Source organism: Quercus robur, chromosome 5 (assembly GCF_932294415.1).
Source record: "Quercus robur chromosome 5, dhQueRobu3.1, whole genome shotgun sequence".
Lineage (NCBI taxonomy): Eukaryota > Viridiplantae > Streptophyta > Magnoliopsida > Fagales > Fagaceae > Quercus > Quercus robur.
The window spans coordinates 34,816,587-34,832,701 of record NC_065538.1 but is presented as its reverse complement, the minus strand read 5'-3'; the positions used below and the strand labels follow the sequence as shown (position 1 = coordinate 34,832,701).

At 32.2% G+C, this 16,115-nt stretch overlaps 1 protein-coding gene across 1 annotated transcript; it reads right to left on the bottom strand.

Annotated features, from left to right (window-relative positions):
* Positions 1-12,276: 12,276 nt before the first annotated feature.
* LOC126725841 (40S ribosomal protein S12) lies at positions 12,277-15,829 on the bottom strand. The gene is made up of 5 exons (XM_050430815.1): positions 15,681-15,829; positions 15,552-15,591; positions 14,727-15,018; positions 12,606-12,671; positions 12,277-12,517 (listed from the first exon to the last, which is right to left on the bottom strand). Exons 2-5 carry the CDS (start codon positions 15,557-15,559, stop codon positions 12,458-12,460), a joined length of 426 nt encoding a protein of 141 aa, XP_050286772.1. The 5' UTR covers positions 15,560-15,591; positions 15,681-15,829; the 3' UTR covers positions 12,277-12,457.
* Between the last annotated feature and the right edge of the window lie 286 nt (positions 15,830-16,115).

Sequence of the window (16,115 nt, the reverse complement as noted above, 5' to 3'; positions counted from 1 at the left end):
ACAAATTGGGATTAAGATTTAGCATTTAAATTTACCATCACCTAGATTCTAAACTAATAGGTTTATATGTTCATATCTACTCATGTTTGTAACACTCATATCTAATTAAGATGTGCTTTTAAGTGAAGTTTGTGGGGGTGTTTTTATATTAGAATTTTATTCACTTTTTTCATTATGTGTGTGTTGGTTTGTTTCTCAAAAAAAAAATATATATATATATATATATTTTTTTTTTTTTTTTTATTTGCTTATTTACTAAAAAACTGGTAAGAGTACTGTACAAAACAAATAAAATAATAAGCTAATAAATGAAAAAGAAAACTAATCCAAATGCAATACTAATATAATTTTGAGTTCAAGTCTCCCCGCTAGCACGAGGCACTCAAAAAAATTATCTCGATAAGTATTTAGAGCACACAAAAAATGAAAAATCATGACCAAAGTGCCCCAGCTACCACCAATGTAAAGTAATTGATTTACAGTTTTTCCTTTCTTTATATCCATGTAATACCAATTAGTAACAATATTCTTTTCTTTGCAAGTAGTGTCAAAGGTAATACTACAATTTCAAACTCAAAAGTATATGACTCCTGCAACAAGGCCGTCAACTCACAAGTATTCCTATAAAGGTTGATGTTAAATATTAATGCACGAGAGTTACATAGTTCAGTCTAATGACTTATATCCATGGAGGAAACCCTAAAAGGATACATCAATAATATATTTTTTTGCTAAAAAGTACTAGGTCAAACTTATTTAGTTTATGTAACATATTTTTTGGAACTTGAGTTTGTTAAACTTGAGTTCTAATGAAACTCGAGTTCCAAGCATTATGACAATCTGATCCAACATAATGCTTGAAACTCGATTTTGTTAAACTCGAATTCCAAAAAACATGGTTCATAACTAAATAAGTATAACCATATGTTTTTTAGCAAATTTTTCTAAAAATTGTACTATTTAGCAAACTTTTTCTCAATAATAAATTAGATTGTAATACAAATCCTATGTTATAATGAACGATAACATGTGTATACGTAATAGCTAAACCCTAGAGTAAGAGGATTAGACTTGGGTCTATTACATTGGGCTAACATATCTCTAATAGTTGAAATAAGGATAATCTGATCTAATGCCACATCCAAAGTCCCAATATTGAGTGGGTTGAGCAAACCATAAATTTTAAGGCAATGTCTCACTAGTCTAATGCACATTACAAACAATCATAGGCATTTAGGGTAATAAAAGATAGACCTAAAAATTAGCGTAACAACACATCAACAAATTAAACCATACTATAAAAAAAAAAAATTAAAAATGCAATTTAAAACCATCTCTCAAATAAACACACTCCTTGGACCTCTTTCACAAACCCACCCTACAAGGGACACTTCACATTGGTATACCGCATAAGAAAATCTGTTGTTAACCTCTAAAGAAACTAAGTTGCTTTCGTTTTTTTATTTTTTTTCTTCTGAATAACGTTGCTTTTGTAGTTTTGTTAGAACTTAGAAGTGTTGTTGGGAGAATGACAGAGAGAAGAGAAAATTAAACAAATAAATATTATATATATATATGGAAGCAAGAATCAAAGTAATTCAACCTCTGTGGCAAAGAAAGGAATTCAAGGTTAAAAGACAAGATGGAAAACAAAATTAAACTGAAAAATATTTGTTAACATTAATTTTTTTTTAAAAAAATTTATAATAATGTAAAGGTCATACAAAATGTTACATAAATGTAAATTGTAATTTACTTTCTCATACTTGGGGTAATTTACTCTGATAATTTACTCTGTTATCTTTGATGAGTTTTCATATTTTGAAATCATTTTATGTTTTTTATTCCCAATAATTTTAAATAAATACATCTTGAAATTGTTTTATGATTTCTTTATTCTCATAGTTTTACATATATATTTATGTATATATGTGATTAAGTTGTTATTCTTCCATTGGTCTTTTATTCAATTATGTAATCAATTTTTAAATTGCTAAAACACTTGAGTTTAGAACAAAAATTCAGATATGAGGTTATTCCAAGAATATAGGCTTAGCAACTAGTGTAGTGGCAAAGCTATGGGCTTATAAACTGTAAAAGCCATCGATTAGAATATGTAGAAATAGAATTAGATTCCAAAATACCACCATACACTCTTGATGCGATGGTCACTCCACAAGTATAAGTACTTGTGGGGTGTGCTCTAGGAGAGAGCTTCACACACATATACATTTAGATTAGGCTAGAGTAGAATTTCTATCTTATATAAATAATAATAATAATAAAATAATAAAAATTAGATTCCAAAGTCGTATTGGATTTGGTTTCCAATACTAAAGTCATAGCAGTATTCTTTCCAATCTTGTTGATGATTGTAGGCTGTTGATTTCTCCTATCCCTTAAGTGAGTGTGAATAATTGTTTTGTTTTTGTTTTTGTTTGTTTGTTTTTTTTTTTTTTTTGGCTAATTGTTAGTTGTTACATGAAAGTAAATAGATATGCAGACACATTACTAAGGAGAGGGGCAAAATCAAAGATTTGATTTTGAGCTTCTCTTAACTCTTCCTATGGATGTTTTAGCCTTTTCTTTTTTTAATTTATGACCTGTTTGGAAGTTTAGAGAGGGAGGAGAGTAGAGGGGAGTAGAGGGGAATGGTTCCTCTCTACCTTGTTTGGATGTTTTTAAAATTAGTAAGGGGGAAGGAAGTAATTAGCCCTTCCCCTTGTTTGGATGTTTTAAAATTTAGGATAGAGAGGAAAGGAAATGATTAAAATAGACAACTTTACTCCTATTTGAAAATGGATTTGCAACATTGGTCTATTATTAATTTAAAAAGGATAAATTGGGAAATTTATCTAGTCAATAATTTATCTGTTCTACTATCCCTCCAAATCTCTCCAATTTGGGGGAATTAAAAATGAGGGGTTAGAGGTGGTTGAAACCCCTCCAAACTCCTCCCCCTCCTTCTTTAAAAAACTTTCAAATAAGGTAATTGAATTATTCTCCCTCCCTCTACTCTACTCCCCCTCCTTTTTTATACTTCCAAACAGGCCATTAGACTTTGATGGTTTGTATGTTAACACACTTTGCCTTGAGACTTTTGTTTCTCCTTTTTAATTATTTTAAAAAAAATCAATTTATTTAAATGAGAAATTATGTCTAACTTGAGTTCAAGGAAAATTATGTCTAATTGAAATCACCCACATTGAATTAAAATTTAAAATTTTTCATTGTGGTAAAAAAAGACAAGAATTAAATTTTGAACAAAATCAAAGTGATATCTATCATATGAATTTCTATAATTGAAATAAATATATAAATGATATCTAACAATTGCCTACAAAACTAGAAATAAAACCTACTAAGTCATCAATTATTACAATAAATAAATGATAGAATAAAGCAATTCTTCACATATATTATCTAAGATACTCGGCAATGAACTCTAACTCAAATCAAATTTATTGTTCTTGTAATAATGAGTTGAGCATGAAATTTTAAGTTCAAGATACAAAACATGCATATCTACCTTATCAAACAAAACATATATATTTCTTGAGATATTCATTTGTTTACTGAACTTTAAAGAAAGACAGGCAATAAGCTTTATTTGTTTAAATTTTAAATTGCAAAACATAAATCAATGCTTAATGTATTGAAAAATATTTAAAGTGAATAGACATTAGATGCATACCTTAAAGAAATTTCTTGAGACAAACCGTGGAAGATCCATCACCCATAGATTCTTTAGATCTTTTTTTGATAGGTTAGATAGAATTTCATTCTATGGCGTATGTTTATTAATGACTTCTCTTTATCATCAGTTCAAGATACCATCTTCTCAGAAAAAAAAAAAAGTCTAAGACACAAACACCAATTGATTTTGAATGTAGGTGGGGTTCGTATCCCACATCTCTTGTTCTTGATTGGTATTGTTTGTTATCATAAACAATTTTGAATTAGCTTGAGGATCTTAACCTATAACAAATGATGATAATTAACATGGATAATAACTTATATAAGGTATAAAAATAAGAATAAAAACTAATTAAATAAAGCACACTCATGGTAAAAAAATATCATATCTAGGCTGACCTTAGTAAAGATCTGATGAATTCCTCAATTGAGCTTGATGTTGAAGAAGTTAAGTAAAATTGTACAATTTGTAGATAAAATTTTGGAGCTTAAAGAAGAAGAATGTATCGAAACTAGGGGTTTACGACACTAGGGAAGATTATCAAAAAGGAGAGAGAGAGAGAGAGAGATCTATTTTATGTAATACAAGCAGAATGGAGAACTTCTTAAGCGGAAAACCCTTTACTTCGGTCATTGTTTTCTTCCCAACGAAAAGTGTCTGAATGTTTTACACCTGTCCATATATATCTTTTTTCGATCATTATCTCTACTTCAAGCATGAGAGAGAGAGAGAGAGAGAGAGAGAGAGAGAGCTATCTATTTTATGTAATACAATAAGAATGAAGAATTCTCAAGCGATGCACTCTAATTAGGTCATATTGTTTTATTTCTTCCATTCTTTTCATGATTATATTTTTGATATGGGAAATGCTAACGAGTGCCCTTAGAGCACTGGTTAAGAATCCAGTTAAAGAAAGTTTTTATGGGAAAAGAAAAGAAAAAACAATTAATGTTTTGACAGCTTTTTTTATTACTCATAAAAGTGATGTCAAAACTTTCCTAAAATGAATTGTTAATGAGTGGCCTAAGGGTAGCATGACCCTTGTTAGCATGACCCTTTTGATATTTTCTTCATAAATTCGTCATTAATATTTTAGTCATTCCCAACAAAGAGTGTCTAGACACTCTAAAGTCGTTCATATATATCTTTTTTGGCCATTGTCTAAAATATGAGAGAGAGAGAGAGAGAGAGAGAGAGAGAGAGAGAGAGAGATTTAAATTTATTTTTTGGTTTGGTTTTCTGTCAATAGATTTATTTCCATATAATATTTAGGTTTAAATTTATTTATTTTCCCTAAATTTTGGATCAAGTTTGATTTTAGTCCTACAAAATTCAAAAAGTTAAAATTTCCTTGAACTATTTAGAAATTATCAATTTCGTCCCTCCATCTATCTCTTTTAAATCTAATCCAAGAGAAGTCATCTTTTTAAGTGACATGTTAGGATTATGTCTTTCATGTATATGATTTCTTTAACAACTAATGAAAAAATGATGGAATTTATAAAGTTTTTATTTTTTTGACTGAATTTTAACTTGTTAAATTTAATTGACCAAAATCAAACATGGGATAAGTTTTAGGGCGGGAAAGTATATGTTAGCCTAATATTTATGCTAGTTAGCTAAAAATTTTAAAATTTCAGGATCTAATGTTTAAAGAATATATATTAGTTCTTTAGGGAACTAGTAAAAATTTGGTTGGAAAATAAGAAGGAAAAAGTAATATAAGGAGAGAGAGAGAGAGAGAGAGAGAATTAATTAAACAAAGCTCTCTACTTCAATCATATTTTTTTTCCTTTCTTTTCATAATTAGTTTTTTTTCATTTCCTTTTTATATATATAAATTAATCATTAATATTAGGCTTTTAGTGTAAACTATACCCCTAAATTTTGGAAATTTTTGAATTTTACACCCTGAAATTTCAAATTTTAGATTTTACTCTCTAAAGTTTTTCTGTATGTATCAACAGCCCATTTGTCCATAATTTTCCTTAAATGTCACATAAGCATACTATGTGTTTTCAGCTCGTTCAATAAATAAAATGATGTAACGTCATTTTTTATTTTAATTATTCAAAAAATTTTAGGTTACAAAAATGATGTGACATCATTCTATTGGAGGAACTTAACATGTGTGACAAGATTATATGGCATTTAACTAAAAATATAGATAGAGGAGTTGCTAATGCAAAAAAACTATAACGCCAGGGGGTAAATCTAGATTTTGAAACTTCAAAGTATAAAATTCAAAGACTCCTTAACTTTAGGGATGTAGTTTGCTCTTTAGCCTTAATATTGTAGTTATTCTTATTTACTCATTGCAAAAGGTATTTCAAACATTTTATGTCCCTCTATATTTATATATTTTTTACCATTATCTTTATTGAGAGAGAGAGAGAGATTTTATTTAAAAATTATTTTTGGGGCATGTTAATACCCTTTTTTAATAACAAAGGCTCAATGGCAGAAAAGCCCAAATCAAGTCAAGAGAAAGAAAGGAAAGTCTAGGGAATAAAAGCAAAAATAATGGGGCCATGCTCCTAGAGCCCAAAGTGAAGAGATACCCATAAAGAACAAGAAATAGAACACAATAACACGGGCAATATGGAAGAGTAGAAAAGAAAACAAGCCTTGAATGGGCCCAAGGAAGCAAGAAAAAGGAAAAAGACCCAATGGGCCAGCCTAACAAGAACTAATAGAAATACAATAAGAGAAAGATTTTGAAAGACCCACGAGCCCAACAAGCCCATGTCATTTCCCACAAGAGCAACCACGGGCAGAAGGCCTCAATTTCAACAAAGAACAAAATGGGACAAAATCAGGTAGTAGCAGTAGAAATTGCATGGGAAAGAAAGAAAACAAAACGTGAAACAATAAGACAACAATGCTATGGCTGAAGCACCACCAACCTATACCCAGCCAATGCAAGGAGAGTGGGCCCATGGTCAAGAGAATTACAAAGGGTGTGGTTTGGTGTAGGGGGAAAAGAGCCTATTTCTGGTATCTTGCCAGGACCTCTTTTAGGGAGTGCTCTGTTGGGAAAGCATCTTTTACTCAAAATATGTAGTAAATCAACTAAGACCACTTGATGCATGCTAGAGAGATTAGTAGAGAGAGACCCAAGGTTTTACCCTTTAAATGAGAGAGAGAGGAACACAACAAAATCAAATGGATAAGAATTTGTTATGGGATAGGTAGTGGAAGAGAGAGAAAACGCTTGGCATGCCCAGATGTAGTGGAGGTCGAACCCATACGGTCAAAAGAGTAGTGGGCATCTCCGAGGGGTGTTTGCAGCATGCAAAAATAATTTGTGAGCAACAAGGGTAGAAAAGAGAAATCCCATGAGCTTGATTTAGTATAAATAGGAATAGTACCCATAAGAGAATAGGGGGATAAGAACTAAGACAATCAACACAAAGAGTTAAAAGGGAAAGAAGAGAGAAAAGAGAAAGAGTGAAGTAAGACTTAGAAAGATAGAAGAACGTATAAAGCATAAACAACATGCATTTATAGACAATCTTTTCCCTCCCTCACATAATAAACCCGCTCTTTGTAATCCCATCAAAACTAGAAGCAGCTATCTAAACCCGTTCTACAAAATGTACTACTGTATGACTTAACTTAGTAATAAAGTTGTCTAAGTTGGGGTTTGGGCTCTCTTTAGTTCACTTTATGCAAAAAATTCCTTATTTATATATTATGATTCTGCTGCCTAAACTACGTCTAATTGCTAATTTTTCGGATTGACATTTTTTCCATAACATATATATATACACACATACACTTGTTGTCTTTTGGGGTGTTTTTGTCTTGTGGCTAGACTAGCCCTGAGCTAGGTTCTGTGAAGATAGTGGGCCAGACCCAACTCTCTTACCTACAACAGAAAGCCTTAACCCAAAGGCACAAAGGTCGGGTGTTTTAAGAATCTTAATTATATGGTAAGGGAATTCTAAAATGTGTTGAAGTGGTTTGATTTTTTAAAGATTTCTTAGAGCATTCACATCTAGGTGTCTTACAAAATAATCATTTTACGAGGTAATGTGCAAAACAGCGATGCAAAAGAATTGTATATAGTTAGTTACGCAACGTTTAAAACAATAAAGGAAAGTAGCATCTCGAGTTTTATGCAAAAAAAATTTCACCTATAGTGGCGTTTTTAAGCCTTTCAGTGACGTTTTAAAGCCCTATAGCGGCGTTTTCCTGGAAATTTTTTTTCTTAAGTACAGATTTATGGAGTCCTATAGTGGCGTTTTTAATCTCTATAGTGACGTTTTATAGACCTATAGCGACGTTTTTATTCAATTTATGGAAATCGAGTCTTTAAAACTCGATTTTCAGCTTAATTTTTTTCCACTTTAAACTAATCCACATACAAATCGAGACTTAAAAACTCGATTTTTATCTTAGAACTCGAGTTTTAGACACTCGAGATGCTAGTTTTCAATATTGTTTTGAAACGTGACAATTAACTAAATTTTTTAATATTTATTGTTATTTAGAAAAAAAATTCATCATTTTACCATTTAAAAACCTATTTATCAATTTTACAACCTTAATTTAAAATTTACACTACATCCTAGTTCTTATTTTCACATCACAACAAATACTATTCATTTATATATATATATATATATATATTTTACTCTCTCTCTCTCTTCCAGCTCCATGTCTCTCTCTTCCTCTCTATTTGCCAACCCACATAGAATCCACAACAAAAATCCATAGCCACCTCCGTAAACCCACAATGAAACCCATTCCCACCACCACCATAGCAACCACCCACCCCCCCCCCCCCCCCCCCACCGTCACCACCATGAACCTGCAAATGCATAGAAACCCACAAATTTTTTTTTTTTTTGAAGCAAAACCCACTACAACAAAAACCCACAAAATCTGAATCCAAAAGGCAAAACCCATCCTAAAATCCATTGCCACCACCACGGTAACCCCCTTCGCCACCACCATGAACCTGTAAATGAACAGAAACCAAAAAAAAGTCAAAACCAATCCCAAAATCTACTGCCACCACCATAAACCCACAGTGAACCCACACCCACCACCACGGCAACCACGAACCTACATATGCATAGAAACCCACAAAAAATGGCAAAACCATCCCAAAATCCACTGCCACTACCGCAAACCTACAATAAAATCCACCCCCACCACCACAGCCACGAACCTACAGAAGCTCACAAAATCCAAGAGAGATGGTGAAAGTTGAGAGAGTCGGAGAGAGGGGCAGACTTGAGAGTTAAGAAAGAGAGAGTTTGGGAGAGAGAGAAGTAGGGACAAAAGAGAGAATGAGAGACTGAAGAGAGAAAGAAATGAGATTCATTTTAAATGATACATCCTTGCTACAATACGTAGCTATCTTGTAAAGGATCTAGGATTGGCATTTTTAAATTTTTTTTTTTTTAGTTGCATCATTAGCTAAACTCTTTTCTAATTTAAATCAAGTTTAATTTTGACGAAGCTTTTTTTTTTTTTTTTTTTCAAATAATATCCCACTTTATTTATCGTTTTATGATTTCTTCCAATTAGCTTGTGCGAATGCAATATTCTACTACAACTTTCATGCTTGTTTTGTTTTAATTCAATGAATTTTGCAAATAATTGTGTTGGATGAGCAATGACTTTCACAGTATAATGATGGATAGGCTTGTCAAAGGCCGAGTTTTGTTGTGTGATGGATAGGCTTGTCAAAATCCGAGTTTTGTTGAGCAATGGATGTTTGTGCTTAGCTCAACAACAAGAGTAAAGCATTTAAACTCGGCTTGAGCTCAAACCAAACCTACAAATAATGGCCGAGCTCAAACTCATCAAAAAGTCGTAAAAATTGAGCCTAGTTTAGCATGGCTTGATTCATTAGTCAAGTTGAGTTTTGAGTTCAATATAAAGCTTTTAAGTTTGAGATCCAAAACAAGTACATTATTAAACCCATTTCAAGCCTATTATCAAGCCCATTTGGTTTGAATGAGTGGTCCAGACTCCTACTTATTTAAAATCGTAATAAGATATGAGTTTATTTGTCAATCTCATATTAAGTTTATTACCAAGCCTATAAAGTATAAACAAGTTTAGACTTAGCTTATTTTTTATCGAGTCCTAATGTTCACAAGCTTGTTTAAGGACAAATTTTTTTTTTTTTTTTTTGGATTGGATTGTTTATCAAACATAGTCCAAAACTAAGGCTTAAGTTTGGTTTGTTTATAAACAAATAAAAATGAACATATTTTTTATTAAGTCAAGCCTAAGATATTTATCAACCATTCATAACCTTAAATTGATGGGTGTTCATCTGCTCGACTAATGGGTTTTGGGGTGAAGCCCAATAGGTCGGTTTGAAGAAACTTCAAATTGTACTGCATTGCTTGTGACAAGGGCTGATCGTCTTAAAGTTAGCTGGTTTTTGTAAGATTGGTTGAATTATGTTGGTTAGTTGGGCTAGTTTATGGGCCAAATGGACTGGGCCTTGATTTATATATATGTTGATAAATTACACAATGGATCTTGAATCTTTGATCTCATTATCTACCTAAAAGACTTACAAGAGAATAAGGTACCCGTAAAACTAGAGCTCATTAGCATGTAGGGGAGATATTTTTACGTTAAACATATAAAAAAAAAAATTATAAAATGTATACATTTTTATGAATGTCGACCAATTTGATTATCATCAATTTTCAAAACTTTAGGAGGTGTTTTGTATATGTGTTTGAAAACATGTGTTTTGTTGTTTAAAAATATGTGTGGAAATACGTATAAGTGAAAAAGTTGTATGAAAATACGTGTATTATTGTTTAAAAACTGAAAATGTGTGTTTGAGTAGGTGTACCAAACACCCCCTTAAACTGACAACCTAACCAAGCTAGTTAGTTATTTCCATTTCACCATAGACCATTAATTGTTGCTGACATTTTTGATATATGCACGACTTCGGTGGTCGGTTATGATTGGTTTTGACCAGCTATATAAATTGTTTTTTCGGTTATTATGAACACTCTTGTAATGTTCATGAATTCCTCTCACATGAAACGAGGAGTATTTTTGCATAAAATGATAAGATAATGTATAAAATCAAGGTCTTTTATATATATATATATATATATATATATAAATTGGTGAATTGAATTTTTCTCAAAATTTAAATCATAATTCATTGTTGGACTAAACATGATTATGTAGATTTTATTTTTACCTTTTCTCACATCTTTAAATAACCAAAACCCCTGTCCAAGCAGAAGCTAAGGCAATACTAGATGCTGCATTGAGGCATTAAGGGATGGTGGTGCTACAATTCCTTGAAGAATTAAGAACTTTGTTGCGTATGAGGCTTGTCAGTGAGTTATGGGCAGCCCCTTTTGCTGTATTGTTTTTGCCTGTTTTAGACTTCAATAAAGTTTATATTATGAAAAAAAAATTGTTCCCTCTCAATAGTTTCTTCACTTTCACGTCCTATTGCTCTTCCGCAATGCGTTCTTATCATTTTATTTATATCTAATCCCTCCCCCCTGTTCCCATATATAGCAGAAACTCTTATCATAACCATTTTTGTATATTCAAGAATATTCTGGAGGAACACCTAACCTAACAATTAAACATTTTCTTGTTTTACTATAGAAACAATGTTATTTCTGGTGTCATTATTCTTGCTTGTTTAATGATTCATTGTAGGAAAATTAAAATTTACTTTATCGTAGACAAAATACATTTTTCCTATGTCATCCACCTTTTGTACCCGGTAAAAATGTTTGGAATCTTTGCAAATTGGTACTCCTCATGTCCTATATCATACCATATGTATCCATGCACTCTCCAGGAGTGCCTCACGGGCAAACCTAACGTAGAGTCTGAATACCGCTTATTGCTGAAAATTGAAAATATTATAGCAAAATAAGTTTTAAACGTGTAAATAATGCCATGAGACTGAGTTTTAAACAAAAATTTGCTGAAATCCGTACTTGCAAGTCCCATGAACAGTGCACAAAACCCACACAAAAAACACAGCCCATTCATAGATGCAAACGTGTTTTGGATCCAAACTAACACATAATGTTGCTAGAACTGTGTTTAACATGGTTGTAGAGAAATGATGTTGTAGCTCAAGATTTCAAGACCCTAAAGCCCCATTTGTTATGTGAGTTCAAACATATGTCTTCAATTTTTAAACAACATTATACGTATTTCACAATATTACACGTATTTTCACACTTTTTTACACGTTTTCAAAAATACTAAAAACTATTATTTAAACATACGTACCAAATAAGCTTATTTTCCTTAAAAATTGAACTGCTTTCTCCTATTCAAAACACTTGTTAGTACCAAGGTCGTGATCTTGTAGCTTACGATGCAACATGATAAGTAATGTCACTGGCTACATCAAGCACTAGCCCAAGCAGAGCCGAGCACACCAAAATTTGCAAGAATAATAATATCATGCTTAAACAAAACTGTCTTCCTGCAGAACACAAGGGCAGGAAACCTTCTACATAGCTTATTGATAGTTAATGGTGATCTCTCTCGTTTGCACAGGTGAACTATTCTTCTATAGTTTGTCATAATTTTTTAAAGTAAAATTAAGCAAAACAGGGGAAAGTAGAGCATATATTAAAGTGTTCAAAAGAAAATAATGAGAACCGTTCAAGTTATCAACTAGTAAACACTCAACAAAAACTCCTAGTGAGATTCCACCAAATGGACAAAAAGTAAGGTCTCTATGGATAAAACATCACATCAAATCAAATTTTCTTAAGTTACTCAGTGAGACTTGACATGCTCCTGAACAATATGAAGAGCTTCATGAACCTCCCCAAAATCCTGCAAACCAATAGAAAATTCAGTGACTCCTTTTGATAGAATACTATAAATAGCATTACATGTACATGAATACTTGTTGGTTTCTTACCTTCACAACAACACAAGAGCAGCCAACTACCTTCCTAGCCTTTCCCTCAGAATCAATCTTGCACAACTGCATAGAGAAGTCACAAACCAACATGAGAGAATTACAATACAGCTTTGCCAATTTATATATATATATCACAATTTCAGATTAAATAAACAATGCAAACCAAATAATGACCATATAACACCCAGCTAAAAGATGGAAACAAAACCACAAAAAAATGAGGGAAACAAACATTATAGGTATCTTACAAGTAAGTTTAAATGCTTGGGAGTAACTGCAGTTAACCACACTAGAGTGCTGGTTGGTTAAACTGTAAAAAACTAGAAATCCAATACACTAACATATTTTACATTACTAGCTATTACAACTTACTTTCATAAGCAAGAATTACTTATTTGGTACAAAAGCCAAAATTTTTTGTTCCATTGTACAAGTGGATGGAAAAATTTTCATTATATTTCATTCTAGATTCTAATCAGAAATAGAACAATTCAAGGATAGGTGCACCTCTACAATAAAGTCAGAACATTTTGCAATGATTGCCATACATATTTGGTAACCACGGTGACTGTATTTTAAGGCAAAACTTCCTCTTTGCATAAACAACCAATACCAGAACAATAAGCAGAACTCCCAATTTGTCTTTCAATGTCCAGTTATTACCTTTAATCATCGTCAAAGTCTGTGAAGTACAGACACGACAAAATGGGCTGCAAGTCCGTGTCTGACATATGCTGGACACAGACACACATTTGACATGACTGCAAGCTTGTCCATGGAGTGTCCAAAAAATTAATTTTTGGGTAAAATGCAAAATTGACCCTCTAAGTTTCTTTAATTTCATTTTAGTTCTCTAACTTTACTTTTGTTCATTTCAGTCCTCTAACTTTCAAGTTTATTCAATTAAGGCTTTTCCATCAACTTTTGTTATATGTTGTGGTTAATTTTTCAATTTTATAAATTTTTCTTCAAATTTTTTAAATTAAAAAAATTCAATTAATGATTGAAAAATATTTTCCAGATTTTTTTTTTTCAAAAAATTTTAACAAAAGTTAACGGAAAGACTTTAATTGAATAAATTTGAAACTTAGAGGTCTGAAATAAACGAAAGTAAACTTAAAGGACTAAAATGAAATCTGAAGAAAGTTAGAGAGTTAGTTTTGCATTTTAGCCTTAATTTTTTGACTGGGACAGTCTAGAAACAGTCAACCAAGGAATTTTTTTTTTACAGGAAAAAAAGAAGAAAGAAAAAACCACATTGGAAAATTCAAAAATTCAAATAATACTAGCATCAAACTGATTCCCTCTTCCTCTCTCTCCCTTTGCACATCGGGCCTCAAGCAGCTCTCATTCATGGATCTGCAACCAGTCTCTCTTGCCCATGTGTCTAGCTGTTTACCCACTCTTATTTCGCAGTTAGGGTATCTAGAGCTCTTAGTATTGTGGGTTTTACTTTACTATTTTTAATCTTTTAGTTTTTAAATTTTATTTATTTTTAAATGGCTACAGAGTTTGGGGCTTTTACTTCTATTGGGGTCTGGTTATGGACTATAGATCTAATTGTATATGGGCTATTAGACTCGCATATGGGCTATTATTATGAATAAAGTCTTTTTTGAAAATCATGTAAGGAAAGACTTAAAGTTAATATTATTATTTAAACTATATATAATAAATATTATTATTTATTAATAGGTCTAATGAAAATCTTTTATTAAAATTAATGTTATAATGTCGATAGTTAACTTGTTTAGTTTCATTGTTTTATTGATTTTTAAATTGAAATATTTATGGTTATAATGATACTTCTTTACTATCTATTACTATTTTTAAATTAATTGATACCTTTTATTTATATAACCTGAAATATAGATAAATTTGTCCAAAACTATACACAATATATCTAAAAATCCGTATCCACAACATGTCATGTTACCATATAGCTTGTCCTGTGTCATGTTGGTGTATGTACTTCGTAGGGCTAAGCTTTTAACTTAAAAATGTCTTATATAGGACAACACACAACCACCATTTTACATCCAAAAGGCAAAGGAGAATTAAAGTATCCAAACAAAGGAAACACAAAGCATCAAAAACTTCCTAATGAATGATACTTACACCAGCCCACTCGCCAAGGGTCTTTGCACTTGGGACTGTCATCAAGCTTACGTTGTGGTCAGCACAAAGTCCTTTAACCAGTTTAACATAATCGGGCTGGTTGCAGTCCTCTGCCAGTACACAAAGTTGGGCAGCATGCTTCTCGATAACTTTTGCACCTTCGTGAAGGCCTCGAGCAAGCCCCCCATGAGCAAGTGATTTTCTAAGCACAACCTGTAAGGCAGTCATGATGTCCATGGCCTCCCCTAGAGGAGCTGCAGCTGGTGCCTCAGCTGGAACAGCAACCTCTTCACTGCTCAAGGTATAAATTGAAATCAGTGAGTAACCCATAAACGACAATCATCTCCTATCTCTCCCACAGTCAACACACATTCATATAGAACATATACAAGTTCCTTTGATTCTTGTCAAAACAAAGAGCTAAGAGTTTTTATATATAGATCCATTGCTTTGAACAGTCATTTTCATCTCAATAAGTATACCCAACATGGGTCAATCTTCTAATTCAATAACATAAGGTCTAGGTAATCCATGTGCCACTATTAAAAGTGTATAAATGAATTGTATCTACAAGCCTAGAAAATAAGACTTTCTAACATTAACTCCCAATTGACTCAAACAGTAGCCTAATCTTCAGTCTTTAGTGCAACAAAATCCAAAAAATTATTCATGTTACTTTGTTTTCAAAAAATCGGTAGCAGCCCAAAATTAGTCATTATAATTAAATTTCAAAAAAAAAAAAAAAAGAGATACATTAATCGATATTCAAAACATGATCAGAAACAGAAGTAAGATTGAAGGGAAAATCATCATACGATTGCTTACCCTGACATTGTCGATGCGTAAAAAAAACTCTTTAAAGTTCCTGAAATAACACAAAAAGAAGAAGGCATAAATATCAGATCCCAAGAAATTACAACTTACAGACAGAGACAACGAAATAGAGAGAGAGACCTTGAAGAAGAGAAGAAGAGGAGGAGGCGGCAGCAGCGGCAGCCGAAGCAGCAAGCAAAGGGTGTGTGTTTTGGCGACAAAAGAGAAGCGAAATGAAAGGATTTGATAAACGACGTATTTTATATGGCAAACCCTAAAACCCTACTTCTATTCTTTTCTTATGCCACCGATAATGGGCCGAGATTGGGCTTGGGCTTGGGCTGCCTTCAAATGTCCAAAGGAGTAAGGCCTGTCAACATCCCTTAATAAATTATTAGTTGTGGCAGAATTGGACTATATCTGTAAATCTGACACAATACCATACAAAATTAGCAAGTTATGAATTGAGATTTAATGAGTTCGTGTCATATTCGGATTGACATTATTGACCCGTTTAACAAACGGGTTGTGTTAGTTTTCAACCCATGGAACTTGTTTGATCCGTCTGGTCCATTT